The 14359-nt window shown below is 37.1% G+C and overlaps 1 protein-coding gene across 3 annotated transcripts in view; it reads left to right on the forward strand.

The window, feature by feature from the left end:
• Positions 1-14359, forward strand: part of NR2C2 (nuclear receptor subfamily 2 group C member 2) — a 92479-nt gene that overhangs the window by 8840 nt on the left and 69280 nt on the right. The window contains exon 2 of one of the 3 annotated variants that reach the window (XM_054595198.1): positions 981-1064. The exons of the other annotated variants lie outside the window; for them this stretch is intronic. Within the exon in view, the coding sequence (XP_054451173.1) occupies positions 1005-1064 (60 nt within the window). The 5' untranslated portion in view covers positions 981-1004. The remainder of the gene's footprint in view (positions 1-980; positions 1065-14359) is intronic. 3 annotated transcript variants of the gene reach the window in all.

The following is a 14359-nucleotide window of genomic DNA, read 5'->3' on the forward strand; positions in this document are numbered from 1 at the left end:
ACCATCTAGTTTGTAAATGTGAGTGCTGGAAATAAATACCAGAGCTTTATTCTCCTATTAACCATAGGGTCTGTACAGCCAATAATGAAGTCTTTCTGATCTGTCCAGGAGTTAAGTACACAGTGGAATCCCTTTATCCTGGATTCTTTGTGAGAGAGTACTATAATGGAAAGAGTTTAGGGAGCATTCAGCGTAGCTAGATTTTACGACCTGAAGAGACCAGGGGCTCTGTTTCATCAGAAGTGCTAGTACTCAAATGATCCAAACCCAGGGGAGCAGCACAATTTTTGGTCTTTAGGTAATTTTCCTCAATTTTTACAAATGATCACACTATTTTTTTTTCTATTAATAGGAAGTGGAATTGTCTGTTTTTCTACTTTAATGAACACTTAAAGATATGAATTGATAAATTTATGGGTACCATATTCTTAGTCTACTTTAGTAATGCAGTCTTCTTTTTTTTTCTGTTAGTTTTTCTGTTATTTTTTTCTGGTAATATTAAGAGTGAGGTGTGTTAGCACCTGGGCAGGGTTCTCACACTGCCACTAGTAACAAGTATAGTTGATAGCAATCAAGTGCTCTGTATTTGAAGTTGATCTCACACTTTTCTCAGAAAGCCACCTTCTTATTCAGCATAATGTAACAGGGAACTAAACTAAAAGATATGATTCTCACCTCCCTAAGAGGTGAACCAAGCTGTTACAACCCAAGAGACCTGATGATTAAAGTTCCAAATTCATCTTTGTCTATATTTACCAGGGTCTTGTTTCCAAATTGAAATGTTTCTACTAATTAATTTTGGTACCTGTAATTGAAGAATCTAGTGTAGCATATCCAGACATGCTTAGCCTGCTAGCTCTGTTTCTGTAGAGGGCAAAATCTACGAAAGACAGTTTCAAAGATGAATTTTAATTGCTGATATTTTTCAAGTAGCCTGGTTTCTCCCTACCTGATAGAAGTTGCTGCATCTTTCCAAACAGGTTCTCTAATGATCTTGCTTCACCATGGCTACAAATATGGAGGGGCTGGTTCAGAACAGAGTGGGGACCCAGCAGGTGGCTGAGGTGAGTGACAGGGGCTAGCACAATAGCTGGCACCCTTGCTTTTGAAAGGAAAAGTACATCAGTGTGCTCTTTTTTTGAGAACAGTCCTAGTGAAGTCAGCATGTAATCTAAATCCAAAGCAGGATGCTGCCATGGAAGAAAAAAAATGAAAATGACAAGAACATTTACTCCTGTGTTCCTTTGCATGAGTAGGACCACCTAGATGCATACAATAGGTGACTTTTAAAAATTTCACCTTGAACTAGAAGAATCTGATGTTTATCAAACGTGAGTACAGCATTAACTCCAGTTTGTTTATATTGTCATATGATAGAAAACCTGATTCTGTGTATTCTGCAGTTGTCATTGACCATCTACCATGTACTGGGGATTTTGCTAAGAGATGAGAAATACGGAGTGAATGACCCATTGGTCCTTCCTTTAGCATTTTCAGAGCCTGGTTAAAAAGTAATTATAAATAAGGGTAGGAACTACAACTCTGTGTGAGGAAGGTGATCCAGGAAGGGTGTCTTGAATGCCAAGTAAACATTTGTCAGAAACAGGGAAGTGGGTTGGCATAAGTCACATACCTATAAAAAGACGTGAAATAGCTTGATATGTTCAGGCAACTTGAGGTGTAAAGGAGGGAAATAAGGCCAGATCTTTTCACTCTGTACCAGGTCCTATGCAAGATTTTCAGTCATCATAGTAACCTTATGAGGTTGGTTTGATCATTACTCCCATTTCATAAGTGAGGAAACCTAGGCTCAAAGACAAGTATTTGGCTAAGGGCACACTGACTCAATTCTTTGTCACTTTTTCCAAAGCTTCTCCAATAAACTATGCATCATACTGCAACCAGGAACCATTAGAAGGAATCAGACTGGAATTTTTGACCCAGTGCTAATATTTCTAGGGCAAAAATGCAAATTTATGAAAGAATGGACATTTCCAGGAAGGATTTTCAAAAACAACTAAGTATATATACACACCAGTTTAAACCAATGAAAGTAGTGAGCAGATTTTAGATCAACTGTTAACTTTAAGGCAACAGTGTTAACTGATCATCCTTTTCCTCCAGCAAATATGATTAGATTAACTAAAGATGATAGCAGATGGATTTCACACATGTTTTAATGTTATGTTTTTGAAAGGCCTATCAGCTATTAAAATGTTATTTGTTGCTTTAGTTCCTGATAGGAATAATTACCTTGAAAACCATTGGGTTTTCAAATTTTAGGGGTATTTTGCATTTAATATAGTTTCTAGTCGAGGTTGATTTAGACACTAGATATGGATCACTGCCATAAAGAAGTCATCATTAATTCTTTAAGAGGAGGAGTTTAGTTTAGTAATCTCTCAGGCTAACCTATAGTAACTTACAGGTTAATATATTTTGTGTATGCATTCTGAAAATTTAATAACTAAAATTTTTTGTCAAGTACTTCATTTCCTTCAGGAAATTGAATTTCATATAGGGTTAAATTAGTGCAGCTGTTGTTTCCCATAGCAAAAAAGTTAAGTTTTAGGAGATTTCCAAAATAATAGAAGGCATTCTCAATAGGAGTGCAAAAGCTATATCTTCCTATTTAAAATATTCCTTAGATTTGCTTGCTGTTATTTTGAGGGATAAGTGTGTGCATGTGTTCTTTGCACTTGATCTTAGCCAAAAGGCCAAGAAGCAATGCATATGTTCTTTGAAATATTGAGCTTAATAACTTTGGACCACATATTATAATAACTACAGTCATGCACCACTTAACAACAGGGAAACATTCTGAGAGATTCCTAGTTAAGCAATTTTGTTGTACAAACATCATGGAGTGTACTTACATAAACCTGGATGGTCTGGCCTACCTACTGTGTGCACACCTGAGCTATGTGGTAAAGTCCAGCAGTTTTCAACCTTTTCCACCTCATGGCATGCATACACTAATTACAGAAATTCTTCACACACCAACGGTGCTGATTTCCAGGCAAGATGGTGGGATACATAAACAACGATACTTGCCTCTTCCCATGACCACATCAAAATTAAACTCAACTACAGAACAACTATCATTCAGAATTGCCTGAAATATGGCTGAATGGAAGTCTTACAACTAGGAAATTAAAGAAACCAAGTCAAGACAGGTAGGAAGGGCAGAGACTCCAAACTCACTGGTCCCACACCCATGTGGTATGGATACAAATTGGGAGGGATATCTCGGCTGCAGAGGTCCCCACTGTGGAACGAGGTGTCCAGCCCCACCCCAGGCTTCCCAGTGCCATAAAAAGAAGTCCACATAAATTCTGACTATAAATCCAGTAGGAATTGAGGCTAATGGAGACGGAGGACTCCTGGAGTTCCAAGGAGTTCTTCTTAAAGGATTCAAGCATGAACTTACTCAGACACACTCCTTCTTGGAGCTCCAAGGCACTAGGGGCAAAAGCAGGGAGAAGGTGAAATGTCTGGAATGAGGATAAGAGCTGGGAGGGGCAACTTTCTCCCAGAGAGAAGTCTGGGAGAAGCCTTTTTCAGACATCTGCCCCCCACAGAGCCAGCAGGCAGGTGCCATATCTAAGATTCCATCAACCTGGCTCATGCTATGTACCCTGTCCTGATGATTCCCTGAGGCCCTGCCCCACCTACCTTTCAGGCCCAGCCAGTGTTTCCAGTGACTTTTTCATATGAATGACCTGTCTTGGCTCATGCTTTAGATTTTCCTAAAATTTCTCAAGCAGCATCTCATCGTGTCCCATACCTCTCACTAAGTGGTCCCAGCCTCAGCACTAACAGCAGCCAGCCTTAGTTCACAGCTTGGCCCTTTCCTGGGCACCTCCACGCCCAGCATAAGGAGCAGCCATCTACAGGTCACTTTGTAGTTCATGCCAGGTGTCAAAGAACAGCGGCTGACCTTGGACTGTACCTCTTGAGAAGCCCCAGAGGAAGCACACTCAGAGGACAGCTTCAGACCACATTGAAACATTACCATTCAACCACCTCCACAAGCAACATGCTCAAGGGGCAGACTCAGCAGGCACAATAGTCCCACTGATGTAAGTCTTGCTCTGTGGAGTGGGCTCCTTTGCAGCTTATTCTCCACCATGGTTGGCCTTGATAGGCCTGAGGGTTAATCCCTCTCATTGGTGTGCCGACAGCAATCAAGGCTCAACTACAACAGGGGGGTGTTCACACCCACATAGGGTGCACCTCAAGTGCTCATCTTCAGTGACTGGAAAAGCTGTGCCACTGGACCCTACAGAACACCTAATATATTAGGCCACTCTACCAAGCCTTGGAGATGTAGCAGCTCTATCTAATTCATAGAAACAAACACAGAGAGGCTGCTAAAATGATGAGACAAACACATCTGAAATGGCGGGGGGTGGGAACAGTAAAACTGCAGGAAAAAAACTAAACAAAATGGAGACAAGCAATCTATTAGATGCAAACAAAGTTCAAAACACTGGTTACAGGGATGCTCAGTGAGTTTAGTGAGGACCTCAACAGCATAAAAAAAGATGGTCAGAAATGAAGGATACATTGACTGAAATGAATAATTTACTGGGAACCAACAACAGTACAGTAGATGAAGCTGAGAATCAAATCAGCAATTTTGGAATGTGGAAAGCAAAAAACACCCAGTCAGAATGGGAAAAAAAAATCCAAAAAACTGTGAATAGTGTAAGGAGCCTCTGGGATCACTTCAAGCATACCAACATTCATATCATGCCAGAAGAAGGGAGCGAGCAAGAAATTGAAAACCTATCTGAAAAAAATGACAGAAAATTTCCCTAACCTGGTGAAGGAAACAGACATTAAGTCCAGGAAGCACAGAGAGTCCCAAACAAGATGTACCCAGAGAGGCCCCCACCAAGACACATCATAATTAAAATGCAAAAGATTAAAGACAAAGAAAGACTCTTAAAAGCAGCAAGAGAAAAACAGGTATACAAGGGTGCTTCCATAAGACTGTCCACTGATTTCTGAACAGAAACTTTGCAGGCCAGGAGGGATTGGCAAGGAATATTCAAAGTCATGAAGAGCAGGGACCTACAGCCAAGATTGCTCTTACCCAGAAAAGATACCATTTAGAATTAAAGGAGAGATAAAGAGCTTCCCAGACAAGAAAAAGCTAAAGGAGTTCATCACCACAAAACCAGTATTAAATGAAAGGTTAAAGGATCTTCTTGAAGAAGAAGGGAAAAAAGATAAAAAATGTGAAAAATAAAATGGCAATACCTATCTATCAACAATTAAATTCAAAACAAAACAAAATAAACCAACAAGCGGAAAAGAAACAGTTTAACAGATACAGAGAACATTTTGATAGTTGCCAGGCTGGGGTGGGGCAGGTTGTTGGCATTTCTGAAACAAGTGAAGGGATTAAGAAGTAAAAATTGGCTCTGGCTGGTATGGCTCGGTTGGAGCATCATCCTGTAACCAAAGGGTTGCGAGTTTGATTCCAGTCAAAACACATGCCTAGATTTCTGGTTTGGGCACATGTGATCCCTGGTCCTGGCATGTAAGGGAGGCAACTAATCGGTGCTTCTCTCTCATATTGATGTTTCTCTCAATCCCTTGCTATCTCTCTAAAAGCAATGAAAAAGTGTCCTCTGGTGAGGATTAAAAAAAGAAGTACAAATTGGTTGTTACAGAATATGAAGTACAGCGTAGGGAATATGGTCAATAACTATGTCGTGTCAATAGTTATAATAGTTATTAGAGTATAGTCAATAACTATAATAACTATGTATGTCGTGAGACAGGTGCGAGATTTATCTGGATGATCACTTAGGAAGTTATGTAATGTCTAATCACTAGAGTGTACACCTGAAGCTAAAATAACAACCAATGTCCACCAGCATCACCACAAACAGAAGGAATGCAATCACTAGGCAAAAGGAATTTTTCAGCTTTATTATAATTATTTGGGACCACAGTTGTATATATGTCCCATCATTTACCAAAATGTTATGCCGTACATGACTATATATGTGGTGGGCAAGAGTAGATTTACAGTTCATATGGAAATAATACAAATAATACAACAATAAATAACACTTTGCATGCTTCCAACTGTAAAGCCATTTTTACCTACCCCTGTATATTAGATCTGATAAGTAAGAGAATCTGCTATTAATCATTTCAGTGCTAAGCAGTAATTGGGAATTAAGTATCTAAATTGAGGGATTACTAACAGGCAGTTTTGGACAGTTGTTTAGTTACTCAGCAGACAGTGAAGGAGCATACCCCTTTCCTGCCCACCCACCAGAGAAGGCACATAGGTGGATAGTAGGATTGCACATCAGCTCGCCAAGAGCTCTCTGTCACAGGTCAAGCGTGAGACGGTGGGCCACACTAGAGGGGTGACTTTGTAGTGGAAGGGAGGCTCTGGAGATTGAACAGATTGGGATTTAAATCCAGGTCCTGCTATTTGCTATCTGGGTGACTGCTTTGGGCTTTAGTAGTCCCATCCAGAAAATGGGAATAATAATAGTACCTATGTAATGGGATTGTTGTGGGAAATCATTGAAATAAAAATGTATAAAGAGTCCTAGCCAGGTGGCTCAGTTGGTTGGAGCATCATCCTGTATACCAAAGGGTTGCAGGTTTGATTCCTGGCCAGGGCACATACCTAGGTTTTGGGTTCGATTCCAGATTGGGGAGCTTATGGGAGGCAGCTAATCAATGTTTCTCTCTCTCTTTTCCTTCCTCTTCCTTCCCTCACCCCCCTCCCTCTCTCTCCCTTCTGCTCTCTGTAAAAATCAATAAAACAGATCCTCTGGTGAAGTTTAAAAAAAATGAGAAATGTGTAAAGAGTTCTAGTAGGTGCCATGCTTTTGCTCCATGAATAAAAGTAGCATTTTCTTTTCTTTTTTAAAGATCTTATTTATTTATTAACTTTTAGAGAGAGGGGAAGGGAGAGAGAAAGAGAGGGAGAGAAACATCAATATGTGGTTGCCTCTTGCACGCCTCCAATCGGTGATCTGGCCCACAACCCAGGCCTGTGCCCTGACTGGGAATCGAACTGGACCCCCTGGTTTGCAGGCGGGCACTCAGTCTACTGAGCCACACTCTCCAGGGCAAAATCAGTAACATTTTCAATTATGCAAATGATTTTCTCTTGAGTCCCCAAATCAACCATTTTGTATTCTATATAGACCAGATATAAATCACAAATATCAAGGTAAACTAAAAAAGTAACAACTTTTTAGTTGTTACTAACACAAAGTAACAACTTGATATCCTATATAATGTGTTGAAATTTATTCAGTTATTCAGAGAGATAGTTTAATATGGTGGTCAAGTGTGTAGACTCTGGAACCAGATGTCTTCGATTTAAACTCTGCCTTTCCACCTGCAAACTGACCCCTCTGTTTTTTGAAATTGTTTATGAAGAGTTAGTATTAATTTTCTTAGATAATTCTTCATGGAAAGATGATATTTTAGTTGGGTTTTTATTTTAGTATTCTTTTTCAAATGTCTGGTAAAATGAAACCATCTGGGTGTGGGCTTTTCTTTGTCGGTAGTTTTTTGGTTACTAATTCAGTCTCTTCACTTGTAATAGGTCTATTCATACTGTTTCTTCTTGAGTCAGTTTCAGTAATTTCTGTCTTTCTGAGAATTTATTCATTTCATCTAAGTTACCTAATTTGTTGGCATGCAGTTGTTCACAGTATTCTTTGTAACTCTTGTAACCCTTTATATTTCTATAAGGCGAGTTGCAATTTCTCCTTACTCATTCCTGATTCTAGTAATTCAAACCTTTTTTTTTTTCTTGGCTAGAGTAGCTAATTTGATGTTTTTAAAGAACCACCTTTTGGTTTCACCGATTTTTTTTTTCTCTATTGTTTTTGTATTCTCTATTTCATTAATTTCTAATTGAAATCACAGTGAGATACCATTCCACATCCGCTAGAATGGTTACAAATAAAAAGTCAGGTAACAAGTGTTGGTGAAGGAGTAGAGAAATTGGAAACCTCCTACACTGCTAGTGCAGATATAAAATAAAAGTATGGCCACTTTGGAAAATAGTGTGGCAGTTTTTTCAAAAAGTTAAACATAGAGTTACCCTATGACCCAGCAGTTCCATTACTAACTATATAACCAAAAGAGATGAAAACTATGTCCACACAAAAACTTGTGCTGAATGTTTATAGCAGCATTATTCAAAATAGGCAGAAGGTAGAACAGCCAAATGTAGAAAGTAGATCAGTTGTTGCTTAAGGTGTTACCTAAGAGTATACAGGTATTTGGTGGGGGGTAGAGGTGGGGGGGGTTGATGTGTGTGAAATGTTCTAAAATTGACTGGTGATGCTCTCACATATTTGTAAAAACAGGGTGGGGTAAAAGTAGGTTTACAGTTGTTTGTATGCAAAAGAATACTATAATACAAGAATAAACTGTTTTGCACACACAACTGTAAACCTACTTTTGCCCCACCCCCTGTATACTAGAAACCATTGAATTATATACTTTAAGTGGATAGATTGTATGGTAGATGAATTATATCTCAATACAACTTTTTTAAAAGCAGTAATAACAGCAACCAGATGTCATTTCTAAAATTAGGAAGTATATTCCAAAATAAAGGAAGAAAAAGAAATTTTTAAAAACCTAAAGGGTTTAGTGACAACTTCCACTTTTTAATTAGAATTACATACTTTCAAAAACAGTAAAGCATGATTACATATTCAGTAAACTGTGCATTAAACACTATAGCACATACAGTTCGATTTCAGTTCTGTAAGTTTTTTATATCTAATATTTATCTATAGCTATATGCCATGTACTGTATGAAAGAGAGTGCCAGGTATTATGGTAAGCCCATGATCTCATTTAATGTGAGGTCTGTCCAGAAGGTATCCAGCTATGTCATATGAAAACTAGAGACATTTATTGAAGAAGACACAAGATACAAGAAACATTATGTATAGGACAGTGACGCCTCACTCCCTTTCAAAGTAGGCACCTTGGGACCTCACACAGTTCTCCCAATCACCATCAGCTACCCCATTGTGTTTTCCTGAATCTCATTGGCAGTCTGAAATCTCTTCCCTTTCAAAGGTGATTTTAGTATCACGGAGTGCCATACCTGGGCTGTAGGGAGGCTGAGTCATCTGGGTGATTTGCTATTTCGCGAAAAAACTGCATGAAACTTGATGCATGAGCAGGCATGTTGTCATGATGAAGCTACCAATCACCAGTTGCCCATAGCTGTGGACGTCTGAATCATCCAAATAGTTTCCACAGAGGAAGGTTCAAGCCTAATGAAAAATTTGATGCATATTTGTTGCTGTACTCTCTCAGTCATTTTGAATGAGATGGCCACACAGTACACATGTTCACTCAATGGCATCTACTGTCCCCACTGACTATTACAATGAAGTCATCATTGATCACACATGCACGTTACAGTCCACTCTCCTTGACTGCCAGGTTACATTGATGTCGTATAAACTGTTCTCATTATATTAACAATGGCTGGACTTTTTCCGGACAGACCTCATACTTCCATTAACATTGTAAGGAAAGCATTACTATTTTCCACACTTTAAATAAGAGGAAACTAAGAGATAGAAACTTTATTTTGCCAGGTTTCAAACCCATATCTGAATGACTTTAGGAGCCCAGGCTTTTAACTACTATACAACAGGTTCATTTTTTAAAATATCTGTAATGCTAATAATTAGTTTTCTGGAGTAAACATAATTGTCTTTATACCTTCCTTTTTCCAAATTTTAATTGTAACACTTTTAAGAGTCAGTAACATTCTCATTTAACTCTTATTTAAACAAATTAAACAAAACCATTGATTCTTTCCATGGTCACAGAGTATCAGAAGCATGGAATCCAGGGTTCTGCTAAACCTATGTGCTGTGGAATTGACTATGAAACTTGATAATGAAAAATATGGTTAATTTTTTTTTAAGGGATAGTTGATGGCTAAGAATTTATAACCAAAATAATGGGAGACTGAAATATCTAATAGCATTAATTTTTCTTTTTATATATGAAATAAATGAATTTTTCTGAAGGGCTACAGTATTTCTTAAACATTTAAGATTTCCTTCTCTAACTGGAAATTTAAAACAGACACATGCAAATACATATACTGTCTGTTACTTCATCATTGCCAAATGATGTAAAAACACTGTTCAACTCTGTTTTGAGACAGGAGAAATTTAGGATTTAAGTGTTGGTGCACTTCGAATTACTTAGTGTTTGGCAGAAGAGACTGCTCATAGATGCAAAGTGTAAGTTGCTTTTTATGTTCACACAATGGGAGTGAGGTGGCTTTACAGATCTTGGCAAGGTTTTCCCCCGGGGCCCACACTGCATAAGGGGCTCTTCCTGTCCGTGCTTACATCACATTTGCAGAAAACTTAAGGCTTCCATGTAAGCTCATGTTTAAAAACAGAGCTTTCCCAGTTCCTGAACAAAACTCAGTATTGGCAAGACTACATTGTAAAGTGGGGGAAAGCAAAGTCATTGCTCAGGTTTCAGGTTTCCAATGTCCTGGAAAGACCAACTCATTACATTAGGTTTTGTTACTCTGCCCCCTTTCAAACTGGTTATTTAAATCTTCATTTTCTTGTCCAAGTAGTACATATACATAGATTTAAAAGTTGGCCAACGCAGTGTTTGGCTTGAAACAGAAAAGCTCCTGAACCACCCCCACCCTTTCCTTATCCCCCAGTCTCCCTCTTTAAATTAATTTCTTCTGGTATTTAACTTTTTATTTCTATAAATATCTTACTTTGCTTTTTTTTTTTTTTTAATCAGTGTAAGACATTACTCTTTCTTGATAGGGAGTTTTTAAAATTGTGGTAAAGTATAAAATTTACCATTGTAACCATTTTTAAGTGAACAGTTCTGTGGCATCAGATACCGTATTTTGCTGTGTATAATGCGCACCTTTTGACCAAATTTTGAGGGGAAAATAAGGATGTGCATTATACATGGGTATAATAATTCCATGTATAATGCGCACAAAAATGTGTGTGTTACATTCAGGGGCTTGTTACATTCACATTTTTTCTGCAACCATCATCACCATTCCTCTCCACAGAGTTTTTTTATCTTCCCAAACTGAAACTCTGTACCCTTTAAACAATAACTTCCATTTCATCTCTCCCAGCCATTGACAACCACTGTTTTTACTACTGTAGATACCTCATATAAGGGAAATTATATAATATCTGTCATTTTATGACAGGCTTATTTTACTCAGCATAATATTCTCAAGGTTCATCCACATTGTAGCATATATCAGAATTTTCTTACCATTTTAAGGCCGAGAAATATTTTGTTGTATCTGTATATCACATTTTATCAGTTTATCCATCCATGGACACCTGGGTTGCTTTTACCTCTTGACTACAGTGAACAATGCTGTGCATTTTTGAACATAGGTATATAAATACCTCTTCCATTTCACTGTTCCCAAGTCCTTTTGGGTATACACCCAGAAGTGGAATTGCTGGGTCATATGGTAATTTTATGTTTAAGTTTTTGAGGAACTGCCATACAGTTTTCCACATCAACACTTGTTATTTTCTGGTTCTTTGTTTTTTTATTAACAGCCATCCTATTAGGTATGGTATGTTGTCTCATTGTGGTTTGGATTTATCTTTCCCTAATGACTGACTAGTGATGTTGAGCAGCTTTTCATGTGCTTATTGGCCTTTGGATACCTTTTTAAGAGATCTTTATTTAACTCCTTTGCCCCTTTTTTAATTAGGTTGTTTTGTTGTTGTAGAAGTTCTTTATGTATTTTGGATATTAAACCCTCATCAGCTATATGATTTACAAATATTTTCTACCAGTCTGTGGGTTACATTTTCACTCTCTTGGTAGTGCCCTTTCATATAAAAAGTTTTAAGTTTTAATGAAATTTCTAGTTTACAAATTTTTTCTTTTGTTGCCTGTGCCTTTGGTGTCATCCTTGAAACCATTGCCAAATCCAATGCCATGCTTTCACCCTAGGTTTTCTTTTAAGAGTTTTATAATTTTGACTCTCTAGGTTTATGGTCCATTTGTATATAGTGTAAGGTATGGGTCCAGCTTCATTCTTTTGCATGTGGATATTCAGTTTTTCCAGCACCATTTGTTGACAAACCTGTCCTTTTCCTGTATCTGTATTGAATAGTCCTGGCACCCTTTTTGAAAATCATTTGACATATATGCACAGATATATTTATGGTTTCTCTGTTATTTTTGTTTTAATTATGGTAAAAGCCATGTAACAAAATTTACCATCTTAACCATTTTTAAATATGCAGCTCACTAGTGTTAAGTGTACTCAAATTGTTGTGCAGTAGATTTAAACAACTTTTTATTTTGTAAAATTGGAACTATATTTATTAAACAATTCCCTACTTCCCACTGTCCCTAGCTCCTCGCAACCACCATTCGCCTTTTTATGACGATTATTTTTTATACCTCATATACATGGAATCATGTAGAATTGTTTTTTCCCCAACTACCTTATTTTACTTAGCATAATATCCTCAAGGTTCTGAGCTCTGTATTCTGTTTCGTTGGTCTTTATGTCTGTCTTTGTCCCTCTACTACACTGATTTGATGACTATAGCTTTGCAGTAAGTTTTGAAGTCAGACATTGAGACATCCAACCTTGTACTTACTTTTAAAGATTGTTTTAGCAATGTGGGTCCCTTGAGATTCCATATAAAGGTTAGGGTAGATTTTTCTAGTTCACAAAAAAAAACACTGTTGGGATTTTAATGTAGATTACATTGACTCTGTAGATAGCTTCGTGTGATATGACATCTTTAAAATATTAAATCTTCCAATCCATGAACATAATATGTTTTTCCATTTATTTATGTCTTTAATTTCTTTCAGCAGTGTTTTATAGTTTTCACTATAAAAGTTTTTTACCACTTTGGTTAAGTTTATTCTAAGTATTTTATTTTTTTAATACTATTATAAATGGAATTATCTTCTTAATTTCTTTTTAGCATTGTTTGTTGTTATATAGAAATGCAACTGATTTTTATACGTTGGTTTTGTATCCTGCAACTGTTCAATTTGTTTATTGGTTCTAACTATTGGATGTGTGTATGTGTGTAATCTTCAGGGTTTTCTATATGGATGATCATGTCATCTATGAATAGAGATTTCACTTCTTTTCCAATTTGGATGCCTTGTATTTATTTTTCTTGCCTAATTGCTTTAGCTAGAATTTCTAATACCATGTTTGAGTAAAAGTGGTGAAAGCAGACATCCTTGTCTTCCTGATCTTAAAGGAAAAATTCTGTCTTTCATCACAAAACTCTTAGCTAGGGTTTTTCATATATGACCTTTATTATGTTGAGATAGTTTCTCTTTCTTTCTAGTTTGAGTGTTTAGGTTTTTTTTTTTTTTATCATGAAAGAATGTTGAATTTTGTCAAATGCTTTTCTCCATCAATTAGGATGATCTTGTAGGTATTTTTTGTGTATGTGTGTTTTCTGTTCTGTTAATGTGGTCTATTACATTGGTTGATTTTTGTGTATTGAGCTACCTTTTCATTCCAGGAATAAATCTCATGTGGCCATGGTATGTAATCTTCCAAATATGATGCCAATATCAGTTTGCTAGTAATTTGTTCAGGAATTTTGCATTGGTGTACTTAAGGAATATTGATTGGTCTGTGGTTTTCTTGTTTTGTCTTTGCCTGACTCTGGTGTCTTCAGGTCAATGCTGGCCTCACAGAATAAGTTCGGGGGTGTTCTTTTTTCATTTTAGGGGGAAGAGTTGAGAAGGCTTTTATTTTAATTCTTCTTCAAATGTTGTTAAAATTAATACCAGGCATGATCCCAGGCTTTTGAGATGGGTGGTGGTGGAGAGTGAATACCAGTTCATATCTTCTTACTTGTTATAGGTCTGTTCAGATTTTCTATTTTTTAATGATTCAGTCTTGGTAGGTTATATGTTTCTAAATTTGTCCATTTCATGTAGGTTATCCAGTTTGTTGGCATACAATTCTTTATCAAACTCTCTTATAATCCTTTTTTATTTCTGCAAAATCAGTAGTAATGTTTCTGTCTTCATTGTGGGGGTTAAATGTTTATCATTATGGATGGAGAAACTTTGGTTTTCATTTAGTGCCTCACAGTCCCACAAGATCCTCTTTTCATAAATGAATGTTTTGTGACCTATTGATGACAGTATCACACATACTTCCTACTGTCTCCAAAATAGTTTTAAAGCCCTCCAAATACTTTATTCCATACAAATGCATTAAAGAAATTTTCAGTTTCCTTTTTTCCCTTAAAATACATTCCTTCTAATAGCCCCCTGACCTCCTGCTTCCGTCCTTACT

The sequence above is a fragment of the Pteronotus mesoamericanus genome, unplaced genomic scaffold, assembly GCF_021234165.1.
Source record: "Pteronotus mesoamericanus isolate MK-2021 breed Mesoamerican mustached bat unplaced genomic scaffold, CSHL_Meso_final scaffold_54, whole genome shotgun sequence".
Taxonomy (NCBI): domain Eukaryota; kingdom Metazoa; phylum Chordata; class Mammalia; order Chiroptera; family Mormoopidae; genus Pteronotus; species Pteronotus mesoamericanus.